The sequence below is a fragment of the Pelodiscus sinensis genome, chromosome 9, assembly GCF_052426305.1.
Source record: "Pelodiscus sinensis isolate ZL-2025 chromosome 9, ASM5242630v1, whole genome shotgun sequence".
NCBI lineage: Eukaryota > Metazoa > Chordata > Testudines > Trionychidae > Pelodiscus > Pelodiscus sinensis.
In genome coordinates, this window is record NC_143060.1 from 46830348 (window position 1) to 46853972 (window position 23625).

Sequence of the window (23625 nt, forward strand, 5' to 3'; positions counted from 1 at the left end):
CAGAAGGTTTAGGGGGAAAGGGACTAATTAATAGAACTGAGCAAATAATTGATTTTTCAGTTCAATGACTGAACAAAAAAATAACCCTGAAAAATAATTCCATTTATTTTGAAATGAAACTGAATATTTTACAAGGGCAAAAGTTTTTGTTTTGGATCAAAGGAAAAAATGCCAATGTCCATTTGAAACAACATTTTGAACCAGAATGTTGATTCAAACCGACATATCATTTTGAAAATATTTCCAAACTAAATGTCAAATGTCAAAACAAAAATGTTTTAGTGTTTCCAATATTTTTTCATACTTTTCCTGACTGACACTACTTGTTAAATTAGACTTAAAACCATAAATAGTTTTGGTGTCCTGACAAATTAAATATTCACTAGAAAGTTTTCCTGCTTTAATGATTACATAGCTATGTTATTCATCATACCTCACTGCGGCATTTGTATTACACCTATATCTAACAGAACAACAACTTTTGGACATAGTCATTGTATTAAGTGCTACTCAAGTTGAGCTGATTTTTGTTTTGTGTTAGTAGAGTTAACATTGGGAAAAATTACATAGAAATTGTAAAGTCCACTGAGATATAAGCTAATTACCAAAACATTATCACATCTCTACTTTGTGTAATGAAGCTATGATAGATTTCACATCAAAAGTGAAACATGTCTGTGGAGGTTGTTTTTGTTTCTGAGAAATTAGGAAGAGTAGTTAGCATGAAAAATAATTAATCAACTGAATTCAATTTCCACTGCATGACTTTATCTCCTGTTTGAGTTTACAAGTAAAGCTGGAAATAATTTGAATGCTCAGAAATTGAGGCTCTGTAATGGAGCAAACTTTGATGGATTCAATAAATGCCAAAATAATTTTAAAAATCTGGAGTCATATCTTTGGCTAGTGTAAAATGGTACAGCTCTATTGAAGTAAATGGATTCAAGCCATTTATGGACCAGTAAATGGATCCCAATGAATGATATGACACTTTATTTATACTGACAAAAATTAAGAAATTCAATCTACATCTTTATTCCTTTCTGCCTGCAGATCTTAAACTGATTTTTATAACGCAATCTTAAAATCAAAGATAGAAAAGGCATACTAAATCATCTGGTCCACTCCTCTGCATATTCTGGAGAGTTCTCTAATGTACAGATCTATACTTTGTCCAGAGCAGTTTTAAACTTCTCAAGCAATGGACCTTTCACCGCTTCCCCTGGGAGACAATTGCACAGTTTTCTAGCTCTTGTCATTAGGGAGTTTTTCTTGATAGTCAGCCTAAATTTTCCATTTTTAGTATTTCTCGGTTACTCCTATGCAGATAGGATACAGTTCTTCACTGTCCTTGGTGTTTGCTTCCTTTACATACAGCACTTATAGGTGGTATGTGGCTTTGAGGTGGTGGTTTGATCAAAACACTGCATAAGTGTTTTAAATGTATCTTTAAAGTCAGTTTTTCCAATCTCAGTTACAACTGCCACTCTTCTCATGGTTCCCTACAGTTTGACAATATTTTTCTGTCCCAAGAATTTAATCTCATCATCTCCCCCCTCTGTAACAAGTGTAAAATTGCACTGGCCAGTACTGTAGAGGCAGCAACCCCATTCCTTTGCAGCTGGTAAAAGTTTTGCCGTTGGTACCTAAAAGGCCAGGATTTTACCCAAGGTGTAGCAGTTTCCTTGACAGAGCTGGATGAAAAAAACTTTCAATGTAACTGAAGAAAACTCCCCCCCTCCCCATTCATGGCATTATTTGCAAACTGCAGAGCATTTTGTTCTCACACAGAATTTTGCAAAAATTAAAGGAACTTTTTACAAGAAGAAACCTGCCACCATGACTCTGACATTCCTTTGTGAATAGACTAATCTGTGATTTCCCCAGGGACTGGCATGTCTTCCCTTTTTTCCACCACTATAAACGTTGTGTTACAGAACAGAAACAACGAAATCGCACCCTACAAATGCATTCCAAATAATAGTCCAAATAACAGTTTGGAAGATTGGGGACCATATCAGACCCTTCTCTAGCCTCACCCTGTGCAGTGGGTGTGGAAATGATGATTGCTGCCTCTGTGGCATTCACCAACATCTGCATGTGAAATGGAGCAGGTGATGGGTGCAAAAGATGTAACATCTCCTTATCCATCCCAGGGTTCTTTAGTAGATAACACGAGGCAGATCTAGTTGCCATAAAACTTAAAACAGCTTTCTACCTCCATGTGGATGAATATTCCTCAGATGGGAGAATCTGGGGTGAGCAGCCAGTACAGGAGCCTTAGACTGTACCTTTGAGGAAAACACCGTTCTCTCCTCCATTTTACCCAAAGTGGGGCAGATTTCCAAAGGTATTTGCGAGTCCAAAGATGAAGAGAGATGCCTACTGGAATTTTTCAAAAGCCCCTAAACAGCCTCAATAAAAACAAAGGGATCAAGGCACCTAACCTGCTTAGCTGGTTTTGAAAACAATCCTAGGTGCCTAGGTGCCTCTTCAGGCACCACCTAAATACTTATAAAAATCTGTCCCAACATTCATTGCAGCCCACTTGCTGATCAACGGCTCAGTCCTTATTTGAATTGAATTTAGTATGGTTTTCACTTGATCAAAGCCTACAGAATGAGGTCTATAAGAACAGCATTCTCTTTTGAATTCCCTCCTGGATGGGTCAACAGTCTCCCATGCAACAGTTCAAAGTTCAATGCAAATAACTGTCTTGAACTTCTGGATTTTGCACCTAGGTTTTGAAAGGGAAAGTTAAACAAACAGGAATTCTGAATTCCTTTATGTGGCATGTTTCTAGCTAACTGCTGTTCTGTGTGCCTTTGTTTATCACACCAGACCCTAATTCTAGACTGGAGAGTAGGCCTCATGGTATCATCAGTGGTTCAAGTCCTGCTCAGTTAATAAATGACTAAACATCATTATCACTTGTTGGCTTATTCACTAAGGTAGGCTGGTGAGTCTCAGACTATGATAGAGGAAAGTGTCAATTTCAAAACAATCCTCCCCAAAGGTGCGTGTTTATGGGCGGCCTCGGCACAAGCTCTGCAATAATTGGGCCAAGAAGGCTTTGGATCAGGACTGAATCCAGCATTCAAGAATTGTGTCAGACTGACTGCCCTAAACATTGAAATTCTGTAGTCACCCTTGGAACAGATACAGGGAAGACACCGCACGGACTAAGAAAGCTCACCTCTAGACGGTGTGCATAGCTTTTAGTCTCCATGCTTCATCAATCCTTTTCCTCTCTCGAGGCTTTTCCTTTTGTAATATTGATTTTACCACTGCCTTCCAAGTCTTTGCAGATAAAAATGTCAGTATGAACAATTGTTTTTCATCAAAATACACTCAGCGTTTGTCAATTCAAAGTTTTTTTAAAAGAGTAATTCTTTCAGTTGTACAAGATTAATACTTTCACATAATATTTCTTCCACACAGTTTGAGAAACAGACTAAGAATGAAGGCAATTCCTTTTTCAATATTATGAATACATTTCTTAATCTTGACCAGAAATCCACGACTATGCATGACAGCATGTTAGCTAGCTAATGTGACCACTGATAACTCAGGGAAGTCCCGAACCTAAATGTTTTAAGCAGTGGAGCTGTTCTTTCTTTCTTTGCTCTGGAAGATCCCTGATTGAAAGAACACCGTGAAAGATTCCTTTCATCAGCTCTATTAGTTACATTTTCTGCTTTGATAAATGTATAGTACAAGAAAAATCTAAAGCACTTCAGGCTACCCAGTTGCATTTGATTAATCTGAAAGACTGAATAATGTAACAGTCTTTCAAGACTCAAAGAGAAACTGAGTTTCTCTGCTAATATTTTTCTTCACAAATGTATACATTTCCTACACTATATAATTATCTTATAAGAGATAACTTGATATTTCCTGGACTTCTGCAATTCAATTTCCTGTTTGTATGTGTTCTCTTTTGTGATGTTTAATTTATTTGTTGGAATTAGAAATTTGGAATTAAAGGTGCTGTATGACATGTCTATAATGCTTTTCGATGGAAGATATAATCCAGTAAATTTGTTGATTCTGTCCACACTATGCTTTTTACCACATTAAGAACCCATTTTAGTTTGTGCTATCGGATGTACTGATGATGAAAATGGGATATGAATTTATTTAAATATCTTTTGCCCAGTTGCCATTTGCGTCTGCTAGTAGGGCAAGTAAATTTCAAAGTGTTAATATATAGCAGAAATAGTAGAGTAGACTGGATCCTATAGAACATAAATTGTCTGACTCAGTCTACAAACTCTGTATCCATGGTTGTGCAAGAGTAAAGGGAATGCTATCCTTAACCCAACTTTGCAATGCCCTCACCAACAATGAAGACAGTAAATATGTTTGAATGTGGAGTGGCACCTTGTCCATGGGTGCAAAGTCACTTATGGGCAGGCCCTCCACAATTCTTTTTTCCCTGCACAGGAGAAATAAGTTCCTGTAGCCCCAGGTGGGCATTAACTCAAATGGAGTTGCTACACAAAGGTTAAAGAGGATCAAAAACATCACTGCTGGATGGGTTAACTAAGACAGCAGCTTCTGGAGGGCCTTCTTGGGGGGCGGGCTCTCTTCCCCCCTGGCTGCGGGAGGAAAGAACTTTGCCTTAATAAATGAGTCCTCTCAACGTTTTTTAAAATGGGATATGTTCAAGACACTCATTCTAACTTTAAATTGCATCAAAAGTCGCAGAGGGGTAGCCGTATTGTCTCAGAGGGGTAGGGATCTCACTTCCTCGCTATTATCCTGTCTTGACTGCGTTTACCAAATTGTTATCAATATAACAAAAATGATCATCTTAATTACAAATGACAAACGTGGAGGGAGGACTTACACCAGGAAAAAAGAGAGAGAGAAGAGGTGAGACAACAATACATAGATTAAACTCTTCTCATTTCAGTCCCTGCTCCTCAAAGGTCAGTTAAATTACATATTCAAATAATTCTGTTCCAACAATTTAATGGCAGGCGAGCAGTGTAAAACAAGAGAAAAAGGGGCACAACTTGAAGTTGCAAGAACGTCAAAGGGGAGCACCCTGGACAAGGAGAGGGGATTTGTGTGAGTGCAGCTTTGTTTAGAGTCCTCCTTGCTATAAGGAGGTATAATTTCACCTGCGTTGGTGAAGCTGTCCACACTTGCAACCATTTACTAAATGTCCTTACCACACAGTAAATGGTAGGGGCTGTTGTCTGGCTTATAAAAAAAATTGCACCTTGTGGTGTGGGGAGCAACTTAGGTCCACCCTGGTGCAAAAAAGCCCTCTGGCCAAAGAAAACATCACCAACCCTCCTTCCCCTAAAGGAAGTAATTAAATGCCAAGTTTTTGTCACAATCTGCTGTGGTCATGCTAGTTACTCCTTTCCAAAAGGCCTAGGAAGGACTTTTTCCCTCACTGCCTTGTTGTCCAAGGCGAAGTGCATTGTTTTCTTCCCACAGTGGGATGGGGGCTAAGTCGGGGTGGACATGAAACAGGGGTTAGGCTATGATGTCAGAACTCATTCTGTTAACATGGGGCAGATGTCCACTGCAGGTACTCCGTAGGGAAGGGATGCAGACTTCAGACAACATGGATTGGTAAAGGATATAAAGCAGATATTCTTTAAAAGGAGAGGAAATTGGGGCTTGGGAACTCTGACGACTGGTATAGCACGCAGCCAACCCCTTCTCCTTTATAACTCCTTTAACTCTCATTGAAGTGGTGGGGGCCCAGCAGCAGGCTGTCTGGGGACCAGGATTAGTAAAGGGGGACAAGCTCCCCCATACTAACTGTTAGCATAGGTAAATGATTATGGCATTACCTGTGCTGTAAGCTTTTATGTGCTGGGTACTCCCTAACATTTAGGAATAAAGTTACAGCCTAATTAACCCACATCCACTACCTCCTGTCCTTCTTCTGTCATAACAGGTTAATGGGATTTTATGCCCCTATAGTATTTTGATTTAGAATATTCACTCTCAAAAATAAGGGAATAAATTGAGGTAAACATTACAGTATTTTTGCCTTTTATATAGCTACCAACCTCAGGTAATTTTCTGAACCCAGGGCCCCTGGTTATTTTCGGCAACATAATCAGAACCTCATCCAGGAGAAGCAATTGGGTGACTACTGGCTCATGGAAGTGTTACTTATGGTCTTCCTGAGCTATGCAACAACAGAGGAATGGAATAACCTGTTCCATTAAAGAGCAGGAAATAGATTAGCCTTCTTCTCTGGTTGACTAACATTTTGATCACGAAAGATGGAGGCCACTGGAACTTTCTATATCCAGCTCTGGGGCCATGAGCTCTCTGGACTAAAGAAACTCTTGCAATATTTTCTTTTCAGCTTTGCAAAGACCTTTCTCATGGATAGCAAAGCCTGCTACACAGCCATCATCTGAGGCAGGGCTACTCAACATGCTGCCCCATTTGTTTGCAGCCCGCAGTGCAGTTTGGGTTTATGTGTTGCTCAACACATGGCTCGGGGGTGGGAGTCAAAACAAAAAATTAGTCAATATAATGGTCTTCTGTTGAGATGCATTTGAATAGTTAAATTCCTGGACTGTCATTGCTCATTAAAAGTGCTGTCATATGGGTGGAAATGGGGTAACTATTGCATTTTATTAATATCAGCAGAACTGACTTAAATGGGGCCTGTACATTGTGTAGTCTTGCTTTAATCTTTGTATTTATGCCCGTCAGTGTGAAAGAAGGTATTGCATAATTTGCATATATATTTGCATGTATATACAGCCACACTTAAGTTGCAGTCCTTGGTATGTGCTAAGAGTATCACTGTGGCCCCCCAAGGCTTTGAAAGTTGAAAATAGCCCTGATCTGAGACTATGCACAAGATTTATGTTTGAGATATTAATAAGATGTTGAAATCAAAGTTTCCAGACACCACCTACCTAGTTGGAGCCAGATTTTGACATCCATATTCATGATGCACAGTATTTTACTTCATGAGTGGTTCCATTAATTTCAAACAGGACAATTTTCAGAACAAGGTGCCATTTATGAAAATGGGACAATCTGGCCCTTAGTAAGTAAGATTAACAGTCTTAAAACATTTTCTTAATATCATTTCACTGCCAACCTTTAGAAGTATTTTATGCATACTTTATAGCTCATTGCTGCAAGTGGTAATGAATATCATTTGAAGATTTCAATGATTCCCTTCTTGCTTTCTCCAGCACAGTCCCCCAAAATTAACTCATACATGGATTGAAAGACCTTTAACTTCATTTCACAGATCTGAAGAGCCCTGTACAATGCAAGAGCATTCAACAGTGTCATTTAACTGGCCTTTGAGGAGCATGTGCCAAAAGTAGAAGTTTAATTTATGCATTGTCATAGTAAGGTAAGTCTCTCTCTCTTACACATTCCTGGTGTAAGTCTACTACCCTAGTAGTAGGTATTTTCTCGTTTATGTAACATCATGGACCACAAAAAGAGGTGTTGGCATTTTGCTAGATCAGATACACTCAGAGGAAGGTGATCATAGATAAACTGAATGGAAACTTCAAGACAACCATTTTAAAAGTAAATATGCATTTATTATCATGTGAATTGATAATTATGTGCTAAAGGGAAAGAATAAAAAAGGAAAACTTAAAATCATGAACAAATTGAGTGGCATTTCCCAAGGATGCCCATAATCCATTTATGAACTAAGACAGCACTTTGTCATCATGTCTTCTTTTCAGTCCTCTTTGTTAAAGAATATTTAAGCTTTATGGCTCCAAATTTGTAGGGTTGAGACAAAAGAAAAAGTTTTCCCTTTCTCATGCATTGAAGAGGTGAGCATGCAACACGTTTGAAAGGAACTCGATGGCTTGCTAACACCCTGTTTAGTAATTTGCATTCATTTATTTAATATGTGATCTATACGCATTGGATCATTATGAATTTCTTGCTAGCCCCTATTTATGCAGATTGCGGTTATTTAATCATTTATGATTCACTCATTCAAGAGAAACTCTTATTCCCAAACTTCTTTTTATGCACCTGTCTCTCTTGTAATGGATCTCCAAGATTCATACTTTAAATTTAGAGAAGTAGGAATAATAGAAACAAATTCTCATTCTTATACATAGATCTTAGATGTACTGATTTGAATCAATTGAGAATGGCAAGACATGTGCTAGTTTATTTTGCAAACTAGTCCCTCTTTCCCCAAAAGTGCCTCCCACTGCCATACTGCACTTATTCTTCTAATCATATCCCCAGTCCTTATATATGCGTCCTCAGTATTCATGCTCTGTGGAGCATTCTGACATATCTGTTCCTCTTGCACTGATCAAGTGGACACCTTAAATTGATGCAAGAGGTGATAAAAATGGGGGACCTGGGAAAAAAGCCAAGCTCAAACAGGGATGTAAGTCTTGCTTTAGTGCTGTTTCTCTCAATCTTCCAGCAGCAAAAGGATATGCTGTTGTCTTTTACTCTAGGAGCTGATCCAATGATGTGCTGAGCGGCTACAACTCCCACCAAGGTCACTGGGAGTTGACTATGCTCAACATTTTGCAGGATCTGGACCATAAAATCCACCAGGTATGGAGTGATTTCCTATATGTGCGGGTGTGTTTCATTATCTTGTGATTTTTCAGGAGTGCTCTGTGGTTTAGAAGCTCATTGTCCTAGAGGAAGATCTAGGTCAGCAGATATTAAACTTCCAGAAGTACAAGGTCCTATGATGTAAAAAGTACAAATATTAAGATGAAAAAGCACCTTTTTAAAAAAAGGCCTAGTTAAAAAAATCTGCTCGCTGGATTCAGTGTGTATGTAGCCCACATACTTTTAGAGCCAGGTATGGAACAAGTTTCTGCATCTTGTGTAGTTATTGCAGTGCATGGAAGGGATAAAGAGACTTTGCAAAGCTGATGCTGGAGGTAATGGCTGTCTCCTATAGCTGGCCTCACTACAGCCATCTGATCAGTTACAGTCTTCACAGGCACTGGGAATTGGGACCCCAAAAGATGAATGTTTAAGGAATACTGATTAAGCATTTTTTCAGATCAACATTTCTCCACATAACTACATGAGAATGTTTTGCTCGATCCTGCCATTCTTACTCACATTGAGTACTACCTTACTTAGGGTATGTCTAGACTACCCCGCTAGTTCGAACTAGCGGGATAATGTAGGCATACCGCACTTGCAAATGAAGCCCGGGATTTGAATTTCCCTGGCTTCATTTGCATAAGCCGGGCGCCGCCATTTTTAAATCCCGGCTGGTTCGAACCCTGTGCCACTAGTTCCTAGTTCGAACTACCGTTACTCCTCATTCCACGAGGAAGCCTAGTTCGAACTACCTAGTTCGTGCCCCATGTAGCCGTGCTGCACAGGGTTCGAACCAGCCGGGATTTAAAAATGGCGGCGCCCGGCTTATGCAAATGAAGCCCGGGAAATTCAAATCCCGGGCTTCATTTGCAAGTGCGGTATGCCTACATTACCCTCCTAGTTCGAACTAGGAGGGTAGTGTAGACATACCCCCAGTTAATAGTGTCAGTGATTTCAGTAGGTTTTCCTCAATGTAAGAGCAACAGGCTTTGGTCCTTTATAAATAAATTTGATTTTTTAGGAAATTGTTTGCTAAAATGTTATTGTTTCTTCATTTTGTTGCTTTAAATTATTTAAAAGAGCATATGGCTTATTATAAAACCTTAAATAATTTATAGTTGCAAATAAATCAGATGAAATTAGATATTTATTTTCTCTCTCAAAAATCAATCACTTTCCCTCTAAATGGCCTTCCTCATTATTCAGGCTGAGTACCCAGTGCTCCTGCAACCATGCTCATGAAGGGAGTGAAGAGCCGTCTGAGATCAGAGTAACCCATACGCCAGTTGCCTGAGTAGCATCTTTGAATGGCGTTCAGAGATCACTCCAAATGTGTCTTAGCATCATCACTTTTACAACAGCCAACAGCTCTGATGCAGCAAGCATCCTATTCTGTACTTGTGCCTTTTTTAACCAGATCCCCCTTCAGGTGCCTGATTCACAAGGGAGGTTTCAGTGTTCAGTGAAACTCTGCAGCCACAGTCCTATTAGCATACTGGATTACCATCCCTTGGCTACAGAGGAGCCTGCAAGGAGTCAATGACTTAGCTGGGCTAGACATAGTGATCAGGCAACAAATGATGTTGAAGCAACAGCATCTCTAACTAGCAGTAGGAAATGCAGAAACAGACACTAGAGCAGGAATTTTCAGAGGTGGATTCCAATGCGTCTTCCCATTTGGGAACAGAAATAGATCAAGAAATATTCCCCTGCCCCCATTAAACTAGTTGCTATCAATGTTACCCCCTAACATTCTGGGCCTGATGTTTGGCCTTTTCTTCCCCAATCCTTCTATGCCAGACCAATTGCACAACAGGACTATAAAGCTGCCCTAACAAATCAACTGAGGAATCTCTTGGTATGAGGGAATTCCTGGCTATCACAGAGGAGTCATTCATGTGTGAGGGTGCATTAGAGGGACCAGCTGCTTAGTGCTCCAGCAAGCTTTGGCCTGAGGAACAGCCTGTAAGGGGCTGTTGCAGCCACATGGGTTAAGACAGTCCTTTGGTGCCTCTCAGGTTGGGGGAGTGCAAAGGAGTCCTTAAGATTTTTGCTTGCTCTTCAACAGGTCCTACGCTGAGTGTAACTTAGATTGAGACTCAGGCCTTCAGTGTTGCTCACATATAGACCGGGAAATAACATTCTAGTAGTACATAGTAATTTTGGAGCTGTAAAAGATAAATGCATAAAGTAGTGTCTCCCCATATGTAACCAGGATAAAGGGAGCATTAGGTAACTGCCGCGTATAGTGGTGTAACTTGAATACAATATACTCAGTGGATGCATTTAGAGGAGTAAATGCTTTGTGATCAGAGGAGAAAGAGAGAGACATGCATTAATCATAAAAAAGGCTGAATAGGGCCCAGTCTTTTTCATATCCGACATAGGTTAAAAATAGCAGAATCAGTTGAAAGTTTATTCTTATCATAATAAACCTACATGAAGCTGAAGTAAAGAAAGCAAGAGTGATGCATTTTAACAAAATGACAAATCATGTTTTCTTGCTTAAAAACCTGTATCTAGAATAGTATGAGCTTTTTACCTACCTTAAGTTCTCTAAAAAAGATGCTACTTCTTGCCCACTCAACAATGGAGAAGAGGGTTTGGTCAGCCATTTTACACATAAGCCCAAACGTGTTGAGCTTTTCATGTTTGCTTCTGTTAGCTTGCTCTTGCTGCAAATATGCCATGATCTTAGCCTGGACTTGTGGCTCATCTGGCTCACACTTCAAGAGTTCCAATATCAGATGTGGAATACTTGCTGGTGAGCTTGTCTGATAACTATCCATGTAGGAGTAGCCCATTATTGACTCTGGAGAGCTAGTGTAAGGGTCAGGGTATTCAGACTTAATAGCACGGCTTGGAAAGTGGCCATAGGTTTGGTAACCTTGTAGGCTGCCATGAGGCGGCATTGTCATGCTAATTGGAGAGGTTACAAAGGGACTTCTGTCATAGTCTGTAGGAGGCAAGGCAGTATGGTTCAGAGGTAGGCCTTTGGAAGCAGAGTGGATATTCTGGATTGCAGAGGATATTGTCAGATCAGTGGGCATTGCTTGGATTACTTGAGTCATGGCTTCCAGTTTAAGTCCATTTGCTCGGATAAGGGCTTTCTTCTGCTGCTTCAGTGCCCTGTCTCTCTTGTACATTGGTCCGAATTTGTTTCGACCACCACGCATTCGGTCTGCCCTCACAGCTGTTGGGCACAAGAGAAGGAAGAAAGATCTCAGTTAGAAGGTATGGAGAGAACATTCTTGAGTTGAACCCACAGTTAGGAAATACTGGTAGCACATCAGTGCTCATTTACTTTAATCAAAACAGCATGATAATTCCAAAAGAAAAAAATCTTTTGATTTAACTGATTTTAATTTTCTTAAGCTTCAGGGGGTAGCCGAGTTAGTCCGTTACAGAAAAAACAACAACAAATGGTCTGGTAGCACTTTATAGACTACAAAACTCATGATACCATCTACATGTTTTGTTAGTCTATAAAGTGCTACCAGACCATTTGTTGTATAATTTTCTTGGTTACCTTTTTGTCACATGTATGTGTAATGCCAACAGGCGAAATCGAACCTCTTGAGCTTAGTCCATGAACCTCTACTGCATGAGCTAAAAGCCAGTTAGTGCTGAGCTAAGGCTGCAGAACACACATTTTTCACTCCGTAACATAAGTGGTCTTAGTGCCACTAGATGGGACAGCATGCCACATTCAGTAGGGATGTGGGTTACATTTGAACTCTTGTTTAGGTCATTTAAAGTCAATTGCACTCTTGCTTTAGGTCAATTAGAGATGAACACATAGCAGTACATATTTCAAGCATCATGAGATAATGAGAGTCCTGTTGAGATCTCACAATTTGTTTTAACTGCAACCCATGGTACTGTGTTAGGAAAAACGGTTTATGTCTCATCTGAAAAGTATCCTGAGGGCTACATTATTTCATGATAATAATAATTCCATTACTGCACATCACCACTGTACAAAAATTGTCTGAAACATAAGCTGTAAAATGCTAAACAGGCATAAAATGAATCTGGTTTCTTTGACAAAAATTAAAGATGATTTATTTTATGGTTCAAGTATATTATTGCACATATTTTAGGAACATCCCTCATTTTCTAGACATGTTTTTAAATGCAATATAAATAGGCATGGAAAAAGCTGCCCGCTTTGCCATATTCCACACACGTAGATTGAACTGACTCAGGAACTATTGACAATGCTATAGCTTATAGTATCTGTGGAATCAGAAATAATTAAAACAAACCTATTGCAACATTTTCCTTGGGAATCATATTGGTTGTCTCTGTCACAGCAGTATCTGTCACTATGGCATATATCTAATGGACTAGTGGGTAGTTCTCAAACAAGCCCATCTTGCCCAATGGCAATTAGAAACAGGAACCTATGACAGCTTGGTGACATGTTGAGATGGCTGAGATTGCTGGAGGTTAACTTCTTGAGATTTTTAACTTAGGGATTAGTGTAACATTAAAAATTTATTATGAATCCTAGGTACACAATACTGTAAATTATCATGAAGACTTTACCAGTTAATGATGTTTAGTATATATGGTAATTTATGAACTAGAATTCGAGAGCATATATCACTATCAGGGAAACACATATAAAAATGTCACAGACTTTTACAATTAGGAAAGCATGTGTTCTTCCAATTTTCCAGATAGAGAAAGACAAGTTGTACAGATGACAGATACTTTAAACGATTTATTTATATCCTTCTACCTACCTATATAAATGTATGCATTTTAGTTAATGCTGTAGTTATCCTTTCTGAGTATTTCAGAAAACTGAAAAGTCTTAATACAATATTTACTGAAAAAACTAAAATATATGCATTTTAGTGGCTCTCAAAACAGTTGCAACACTCTGAAAAATTAAACATTAAAGGTCAAATTCCACCCTTACATACTTTGATATTGGGAGGAGGTGCACAAAAGTGAGTTGTACGTAATAATATGAAAACAGAATTTGGCCCTGCGTGATTATCTGTAATTATAAACAGTTAGAAATAGCAGATAAGCAATGTATTTTCAACCTGCTGATAATGTCCCTACAGACAAAAACATTCCAAATGACTTATTATTTGACTACTAGTTTCCAGAGGGATATATTGCAACCCAAAATGTTCAGCTCAGTGTACTATACCAATTTTATCTGTGCACTGTAGGGAAATGTAATGAGTATTATATTTAGTAAAGTGTGTGAGATTGTCTATATATTTGAATACATATCTGCATTTATACCTATGTATTTCTATCGTAATACACTGGTCTGATCTTGCAATCTTAACTCAGGCAAACTTTAATCATTACAATGAGAATTTTTGCATAAGAAAAGAAAGCTCAATTGTGTTCCTGCATTTCTTACTCGGGAAAAATTCCCATTGACTGTAGAATCTGGACCTAAATGTAAATGATGCATTTAAAATGTGTTGTCAAGGTTTTCTTACTAGTGTCTTGAAGTAATTTTGCATTCTGTTATTACAATAGATTCCTTGTAGCATTACCATTTTTATCTGTACATGAATGATCTTTGTGAACTCTGAAAACTCCCTCTAAAATCTCATATTTCCCCTAAATTTTTCAAGAAACCTCATTGTGAAAGCATACTTATTCACATTATCTTTTAGACATACTTTTTGAGATTATTTTACCATTATGATAACTCAATTCTGCAGTCACTTTGTGTACTGAACTTCTATTGAGTCAATTGCAATTTTGCATGAGGAAAGGCTGATTTTTTTATTGATTTTACATTTCCTTTAAGATGGCTATTGCAAAACAAAACTACAACATAAAAAACATAATATATAAAATGTAAATTAAATAAAATCATGCCTCACTCTATAAAGACCAAAAATTAGTTGCTCTTATTTCTCAGTTCCGAGAACTGATGATGTATTCTGTTTTTATTCTGAATCCTGTTTGTTCTTATAACATTCAGAAAGTAATTTTTATGCTATTCATACACTTTCATCCAGGTACTCTTAAATGCATCAAACTATGTATAAGTCAAAGGTTTTCAATTTTTTCTTGCAGTTTGAACCTCTAATTGACCTGGAACTACCTATGACTAGATTAAAAAAAATCTTTTATTTAAAACACATTATAGCAGAATATAATATGTTACTAGCAAGTTTATTAAATGGATATGATAAATTATGCATAATGTAATTGGTATGAAAAAAACCATAAATGTTAGTTTTAATAGTTCACATAGTGTATAGATTATAAATGTACAATAATAATTCTTACCTTCTAACTTCATTCCAACACTTAGACATTTTTGAAATCGACAGTAAGGGCAACGCTTTCTCTGAGTTTTGTCAATCTGGCAGTTCTGATTTTCTATACATGTGTACCTTTTGTTATTCTGGACTGTTCGTTTAAAGAATCCCTGTATGATAGACAAAGAGTCAGCCTATTTCACTGAAATGATACGTTTCAGGATTTTATTTTATGGAAAACATTGTTAGATACTTGTCATGTACCATTCCAGCATTTATGAGATTACATAGCTCATTTTAGATTTCGGCCCGAGAAAACTGCTAGGCCATAGAGAAGGTTTTTGGTACTAGTTCTGCATTTTTTGTAGACTTATATCAAAGCTTGGTGAAACTTGCCTGTACATCACTTCAGCCTTAATAATGTGGCCATAAACACTAATGCTCACCAGTATCTTTTTTATCTGTTCTTTAATATTTGTAAAATGACTGAAGACTCATTTATTCAATATTAGATAACTTTTTAAAAGTAGCACGCTTGCAAAATGCAATAGCAACATAAGATAAATCTACTTGTCATATATAATTATGGTGTATATCAGAGCATAATAAATATTTGACATTCATTGTCTTGATACCCTTTTTGTAAATAAAAATGCAATTTGCTAGGTTTATTCTGCTTGCCATACAGTGAAATGTTTAACATTGCATTGTTCTGCTGTAGAAGTCAGAGATTCAGCTTTTAGAAAATTGATTGAGATGGTTGTATAGAATTTCAATAGGTTTATTCATGACAAATTATTGAATTCACATACAAGGCTCAACTACATTTATTAGTTGGTTTCATTATGTATTATTAGTTGGTTTGGATTTAGCTTCCAAACTTGTGCACAGGATATATTATATGTGTGAATATTCTTTATTAAATATATAGAAAGAAATCATTTACTTGATCTTAATTGGGTACATGTCCAAGTAAATACTAAAATAAAGTACTCTGCAGAAAAAAAGTTGTGATGACAACAGAAATGTACATGTTCAGACTGACAGAGGAAAATCTTGGAACAGTGGTATTAGATTTTATAAAGCTTGACTGTAATGAGGATAATATTTAGTCATTTTATCCTATACGAACAATAACACTATAAATGTATACAAAGGACCTAAAAACAATAGTTGTGTCATTTAGGACTGAAAGTCATTCTAGAACTCTGTGACTTCACAACAACTAAATATTTAACAGTAGTGGATTCAGCCACACAATACAACTTAAATTATTGTTTTTTATTCCTATTTGGGCAAATGAGGTTTTTCAAAATTGTAGATGTGTATTTATATGGAATCAGAAAGACACCAAACTACATACCTTCTGTTTGTTTATTTTTACCAGCATTTTCCTTTAACATTTTAAAATATTTTAAACCACTTTGGTTTGTTTTCTATTAAGTAATTTATACCAAACCTTGCAGCTTTCACAGGTGAGAAGTCCATAATGATAACCAGACACTTTATCACCACAAACTGGACATAGTTCTTCAAGATCTTCATCGTAAGAGTAATTCACCATTTTAAACTGAGAAACTGGAGGAAAAAACAGAAATAACACAGTCAATCAGCATTTACATAAGTAGTTCAAAAATACTTTCCTCATCTCCCAAACATTGATTCTGACCTGGGAAAATAATTTACAAACATCTTCTGTAAATTAAATAAAAGACTTTAAAATATTCAAACAACCCCGCCACCACAACTCATACTGACACATGGAATTCAAGTCAGAAGTATAAACGTCATAGTTTTGTGTTATATATAAAAAAAGAGTTATTCAGAACACCAGTGTTCTTAGATCATCTACAATCAATGGAACCTGAACTAAATTCAATAATTTAATTCAACCACCTATCAGGAAAGTGCTTTTAAAAAAAAGTCAGAACCAAAATTGACAAGGTTAAATCTCACTGATGTACCTAAGTTAACTTTTACTAGATTTGCTTCCTTTAAAGTTTGTATTTTCACAAATCTGTAAATATTTGTCTAAACTTGAAACCCACATAACCAGCACTCTTCTAGTGTGCTACATTACATACAGTACCAAGTTAAAATGCCATCCTAACTCCCAAAACCTTGTATGCTTGATTCTGATCAGAAGTTCATCACTAACAAAATCCTGAGTTCCTGTAATATCTAAATTGATCAGTTTTAATAGTAAAACTTGCTTATTGATTGGATTTATTTTTACCGCCAAACATTTTTAAGTCCTGGAAACTAGAGAAAAATAAAACCCTAGGCAAACAGGAAGCACTGGAATTGTTTTTTGGAGGAATTAGGTGGTAAAGTACGGAACCCTAATAAATTGTATATAATTGCCATGCTAAATTAAGCCCAAATCAAACCCTAACGATCCAGGCTTAAGGTCCCAGGAGCAAGCAACCAACTTCCTCGAGACAAAAGTAATCAGAGTGTTGTCAGAGACCTTAAAGGGGAACAGAATGTAAACAGGCCAGTCAGCAGTTCTAATGCTCTGCGCTCCCTAAATACTGTGTAATTTTAGACAAAACCTCTCGGCCACTCCGAGGACTGGCGGAGCAGGAGCTGGGAGATGAGAGGGTGCAAAAGGATCTGACTGAAGAGGGAGCGAGCAAGAATTGTTCTGCTTCACCCCACAACTAGCTCAGTCAGCGGGTCTGATTATTCCCCCTTCCCCAAAAACCCCTTCTGTGCTCTCTGCAGTCAATTTCCTTCCCCGTTCCTGCTGCAAAATGCTGCAGACAGCCCGCGGTGTGTAATGTAACCAATGATCTCTGTAACGGGAGGTGGACACAACAGCGGCAGAAGTTCTGGTGATCTCCCCCCCTAGCATCCAACAGCTGTCACGTTTTCGAGTCATTTAAGTGCGTAAAAGTAGTTCTACCCGGAGTGCTCCCAGAGAGTGGCTCCTTGGACCTACAGCCTCCGGATTAAGAAAAAAGATGTGCTAAACCGTAAGTAACTAGCACAGCAGCCCTGTCCCCAAGGAGAGAACTCCCAGGCTGTCTGGAGTGAAATCAACACGGCGTGAAATAGCGAAGGGAAAATATTTTCAGAACGACTTCTTCACGGTTTATGAATCCGGGCCAATTTGATCAGAGAGCACAGAGTGCGTTACACACCACGGGCTCTCCCCGGCTACCTTCTCCGCGCGTGCTGAGTTCTTTTATATACCTGACCGTAGGCGGACGATCTTTTAACTAAGATTAAAGAGCGGATGAACGTAGTTTTTCGGGTAACAAAACAGTACACACGCGCTAATACACACCCGGAGGGAGAGAGAACGGCCAGGCCCTTCCTTCTCCTCACTTTGCTTGTACTGCAGGGCTCGAAGCAAGAACAAAGTTCCCGATCGTCACAAGTTAAAAAAAATGGACAAAGGGGTCCGAAGGGAAGAGAGGGATTTCCTCCAAGCGCTGTCTCGGAGCGTCGCAGGACGACACAATGTGGAGCTGGACACATCCAAAGAAAGTCTGAATTACCCTGATACTATCCCCTCTTCCAGCTTCTGCATCCCGCTAGCCTCAAGATAGAAAAGCCCCCTCCCTCCCTCGAAATTGACCAATTTCGGCTGAAACAGGCGACTGGTAGAAAAGTTTCTTTTAACTTGACCCCCACCCGCTTCTTAAGCGTGCTAGAGCGGGGCATGCCTTACAGTGAGGAATGGCCCATGTTTCTCCGGCCAGTCGCCCTACCAGACACCTGGGGCCGTAGGATGTGGAGAAGGACCGAACCGAATGCAGATAGGATACAGCCAATCCCTAGTACATAGGGGATCCTCTTTACTCTAGGTAGGGGAGTGAATCGGACGCAACTCCAGCGCAGTGGCCGAATCTCTGTGGCACATCGAAAGTCCCTGCCTTTAGCACAGTACATAAGGAGCACCTTTAACTGAGCTGAGCAAGTTGAGAATCATTCATCCCTCAACACCTCTAGCAGCCAGACAGACTGCGGTACAAATCTCCTGTCCCGAACGCCAAGAGATAGAAAGTTTCCAATTCCGATCTGGAGTTAGGACTTTTCAGAGCTCCTGCCTGCTAAACTAGGGTAACCCAGCGACTCAGCTCCCGCATTCGCCGTCCGCCACAGAGTGACATTCACAGGCATCAAAACACCGTCAGCTTCAGGACTTGCTGAAGCAAAGTTTCCCATCGCCTCTGATGTATCACCTATCTATGTAAGTGCTACTGAAAGACGAGCTGCCCTTATTACCACACTCACTCTCACGCAAAAGCCAGGCATGCAATTAGCAAATCGACAGGAACCGCTCAGTAAACTAAAGCAGCAGAATGGCTAAACCCTGCTTGGCAGTGGTCCCCCGACAGCTGTGTACTTCTCGTCTTTTCGAGGCTCAGTCTCCGAGCCCCAAGGTTTATCCCTTGGAGCCTACACAATGCAAAGTTGCAAAGGGATGGCGAGAGCACCTCGAGAGCCGAGGCAGAAGCGCCACGCTCTGGGGCGTGCAAACGGTGAGCTATGGCATTGCGGGACGGGCGTTCCTGGTGGCACCTCTCGTTCGCCTGAGATAAACTTCGGAGGCTCTTTCAGGCGAGCCAGAATCTGGAGCGACCTATTTTTAACGCTCTTACATATCCAGTGCGATGGTTGTCTTGCGAGCAATCAAGAGCTAGGAAAGAATAAAGGGAGTCTACAAATCCAAGCTCGCGTAGGCCCCATTTCCCCAGTAAAATACCAGGCAGCGGGGCCGAATTTCCCTTAACTGCTCACCCCGCATCTGATGCTTTGAGGGTCCGATGCCCAGCGTTACGTCTCCCCGGCAGTGGGGTCAGACGGTAGATCCGGATTTTTACATGAATTCCCCTTCCCCCCAGCCCACCCCCAGCTTTCTTGCTGAACATCTTGCTTAGTTTCCCCCTCCAGCCCTATCAGCGACCCGGTTCTGGAAGTTCCGCAAACTTCCCGCTTGCCAGCCCGCATCAGCCCGGCTCCAGCTCCCCGGGCCACTGAGCCCCGCCGCCGGGGCACGCGGCTAATTGGCAATCGCTTCGGAGAATCCCACCCCCGATTGCCCGGAGGTGGCCGGGGAGGGAGCCGCGGCTCTGTGGCCCAGCCGCAGGGGCCGGTGCCCGCAGGCCAGGGCGAGCGCCCAGGTGCTTACCTTGCATGTTTTCCGGCATCTGCCCCTGCTCCCCATTCGCTCGGGCGAGTCCCAGGGCTTCCGTCTCCACTTTGGGCAGCATGACAAGGCGGCTGCGGGCCGGGAGGGGGGCTCCGTGTCCGTCCGGGAGCGCGGCACCTGGGCACGGCAGCAGCACAGATTTAGCGCGCAGAGGGGGCGAGCCGCGGCGCCCACCCCCCGGCTCCGGCCCGCGCCCTGCGCGCCCCGCGGCGGCCACCCCCTAGCGCTGCCGCCCGCGAGCGCCGCGCGCCGGGGGCCCAGGGGCTCGGCGCGCGCCAGGGGGCCGCCCAGCCAGGGAGCCCGCGGCGCTGCTGGGGCAGGCGGAGGGCGGCAGCCGCCAGGCTGAACGCAAGCCCGGGGAGCGGCGGGGTTGGGGCGCTGCGGCCGGGTTCCCCGCCCCCTTCCTCCGCCCCGGCCCGGCCGCGGCGCTGTGCCTGCCGCAAGTGCGGAGTTGCGAAGTTCAGACCTGGCCGTCCTGCCTTGTTTACTCCACAGGCACCGAGAAGAGGCGCTTCCCAGCCGGCTGGGGGGGAAGAAGGGGGGCTGGGGAGATAGCGAGTGTGCGGGCGCGGGGAGGGGGGGGGCTGACACCGCCGCTCCAGCCAATGAGGGAGAGGCACAGTCAGCAACCGACCCTTCCCCCTCCTCTAAAGCGTCCCCCCCTCCCGGGTGCTACTCGTTCAATCAGCCTGATACTACAGCCCGAGCGAGCGCCTAGCGCTGGGAGCCAACATGCCCAGCGCGCGAGCCAGGTGATCGCTGCATCCCGGGGAGCTGGCCGCGATAGCAGCCGGGCACCGGTTCCTGCAGGGCTGAGGGGGTCCCCTTTAGTCCGGGCAGGCTGGCTCCGAGCGGTGCCGCCCGGCTCTTGCCTTGCGCCCGCACCCAGCCGGTGGGTGCATGCCGGGGCATGGGCATGACTGAGGAGAGATGTTCCTGCCTGAGCCATTCCCTCCTAGGGGCCCGCCCTCTCCCCCTAATAGCGACAGCTGGAGTTGTACGATCTCGAGTAGAAAGTACGGGTCTCGCGTGGTGCTAGGCTCGCAGACTGCACACGCTTGTCTCAGGTGGGAAGCTGGCTGTCACCACCTGTCCCCCCCTGACAAAGGAAGCGCAAGGCTTGACAAACCCTGCCTTGATCCCCCTTGTTCGCGTTTCCTTCTTACAGTCCGAGGGAGCCCTAACGGAGTGGCGGGTGGCTCTTCTGTGTTAACTCTCCACGGCCTAGAATCTTGCGAGGAATATTCAGACGAGCGACATAACTTTAAAAAGCAAATGCCCCAAAGCGCAAGCTGTCAAGCAACAGCCAACCTGCCGACGAAAAGGGCACCCACCCAAACGTTGCCAACAAGCCCTCATTCAAGCAGTGTTTTTCAAAATGCTACAATGTTTAGTTCCCGCTGCCAGCCTTTGAGACCCCGCGATTAATACAGCCAGTCTCAGCACCTTCTAGTGACAGGGATTTCCAAGGTGGTAATGTGTTCTACTTGAGTTGCATGAGGAGCAGAAATAGTTCAATCAAAACTTACCGTCCGCTAGTCGGGGCAACAATAGGGCTGGCATATTCGGATTAGTTGTATTAACATGTATCTAGTTTGCTGATTTTAGACGAGCAAACTTTATTTCCATCTTCAAACTAATCACTACCTCCTATATCTGAGAATTAATAGAATAATTCTTCTGTGTTTGGAAAAGGAAAATTCGTTTGAACTGTAAGTAATACTGGTATCGACTATCTTAGTGTATGCAAAACAAAGGTTCGTGACTGTTAGTACAGCCCCTATAAAATGTAATGATTGCTCTAACTTGCTAAACACTTTTGATGACTAAGGTGCTGATTAGTAAAGTGGTAAAGGGCCATTTAAGAGCGATAACTGGATCTGTGTTCGAACTTTTCCCATCAAGAAGTTAAAAGTAAAAATCTAAACTGAATTCCCTGCAGATCCGGACATATCCAAACGTCACTGGTACCGAGAAATAAATTTCTTTCTGGCTGGCCGTCTTCCTTACTTCTTGGGGTGGGTTAAAAGGTGGGGATGGAAGTTGTGCTGCACCTTAAAAACCCGAAATAGCGAATTTTGAGGGGTGTGTGTGGGGGGGGAGGGGAATCCTGCTCATTATCAACATGCTTTCCAAAATTCTGATTGCCTCTCCCAATAATTCTCCTGGGCGCAAGTTTTAAAAATGAATAGCGGCGTGGCTCTTACTAGGAAGGACTGCTTGTGGGTCTCCTGAAAAATGCCTTCCTCTCAGGGGAGCTGACCGGTGTAAGGCGAGCCCATACAATCTTGGCGTTTGTAGATAGAGCATATTTACTTGGTTTTTTTAAACCTATTGCTTCTATAAAACTTTGCTTCTATAAAACTGGTGTGAGCTTCGGTTAAATGGGCTCAGCAGTCATAATGCCATCAGAATATAGTCAAAGGGTCACAAAAGTGGGTCTGATTGTAAGCTACTTTTGGGTTGACTACGGTTTAGAGGAGAACAGAACAGACTGAAGCTGCTTCTCTCCCTACATGCCCACCAACAGTTCCAGTTAGTGCAAAATTAGCCACCTGTGTCCTATCTGAAAAACACCGCGACCTCAGTTAGCTCTCTGCCCTGTCTCACGTCCCCCCTCTCCCACCTCGCCCCCTCCTTCCTGCAGGACATACATTATGACAGACATAGTTTATGACCGTATTTAAATCAGTCCTTGGAAATTAGATTCATACGTATAGACAGATTCTCGGTCCTGCAGCCTTCTAAGGTTTCCTGGGCAAATAAGAAGGGCCGTTCTTGATCCCTCTTTGCTTTTTATTTTTCAGGGGGAAGTGATTTCACGCAGTTGTCTGAATAAGCTCTTAGCGAGACAATCCATGCCCTCTCTCTCGCTCTTTCTGGTGAGTAGAGACCAACATTTTAGCCCAGCGAGGCGAAAGCAGCAAAAGATCATGCCAACGTTGAACAGCATAGGTCAGTCCTATAGGGAGCGCATGTAGGATCAGATTATGCATTGAAGTCGGGGGAGTTTGGAGCTGAAGTCTACCCGCGTTAAAATCGAACTCTTTCTATATCCAGACTTTCCCCCATTATTTATTTGCACGTCAATACGAGTCTCTCTTTGCGTTGTCTACAGCTCTCTACCTTATCTCTGTCTCTCTACCTCTATTCCGCCAAACCCATCGCCCCTTATTTTGTTTAGGACAATTTCCGACTCATTAACTCCGGCTCCGGTGCGTTCACCCTCTCTACATGACTTAATACTTACTTCTCTATTTAAGTGGTACTTGCGGAGTTAATGTTACAAGTAGTATCACTCCACAGGGGCCCAACTTGGAAGGAGTTCAAGTAGCTCATTGCAAAGCTACTCCAGGATTTATTAGTGTAGATGAAAGTACTTTGGCGTCTACAGCTACATTTCTCCGAAGTAACAGTGTAGGGCTGTAACCAATATAAATGATACCTGCTCTCTCCCTCGTGGCTATATTTAATTTAACATGGAGCGTTAGTTCCCACAATTGCCTTGAGCAACCTTAATTACCCTCTCTTCTAATTCCTTCGCCAGCCCTTCCCACGTTCTCCAAACTTTTTAATGTGACTTCCCTCCTGAGTTTGCCTGGCTTGTTCTGACGTTGCCTGAAGGCTTTGATTGACACGTGTAATTAT

At 41.7% G+C, this 23625-nt stretch overlaps 1 protein-coding gene across 4 annotated transcripts in view; it reads right to left on the reverse strand.

Annotated features, from left to right (window-relative positions):
* NR5A2 (nuclear receptor subfamily 5 group A member 2) overlaps positions 1–23625 on the reverse strand; it is a 125396-nt gene that overhangs the window by 92156 nt on the left and 9615 nt on the right. Inside the window, exons 1-5 of one of the 4 annotated variants that reach the window (XM_075936681.2) lie at positions 20444–20566; positions 19957–20094; positions 16273–16391; positions 14842–14983; positions 11109–11755 (exon numbers count right to left, since the gene is read on the reverse strand). In XM_075936681.2, coding sequence (XP_075792796.1) covers positions 11109–11755; positions 14842–14983; positions 16273–16391; positions 19957–20038 — 990 coding nt within the window. In that variant the 5' untranslated portion in view covers positions 20039–20094; positions 20444–20566. Of the gene's footprint in view, positions 1–11108; positions 11756–14841; positions 14984–16272; positions 16392–18105; positions 18295–19956; positions 20095–20443; positions 20567–23625 lie in introns of those variants that run through there. The other 3 variants (XM_075936680.2, XM_006135395.5, XM_006135394.5) reach the window with 3 other exon arrangements.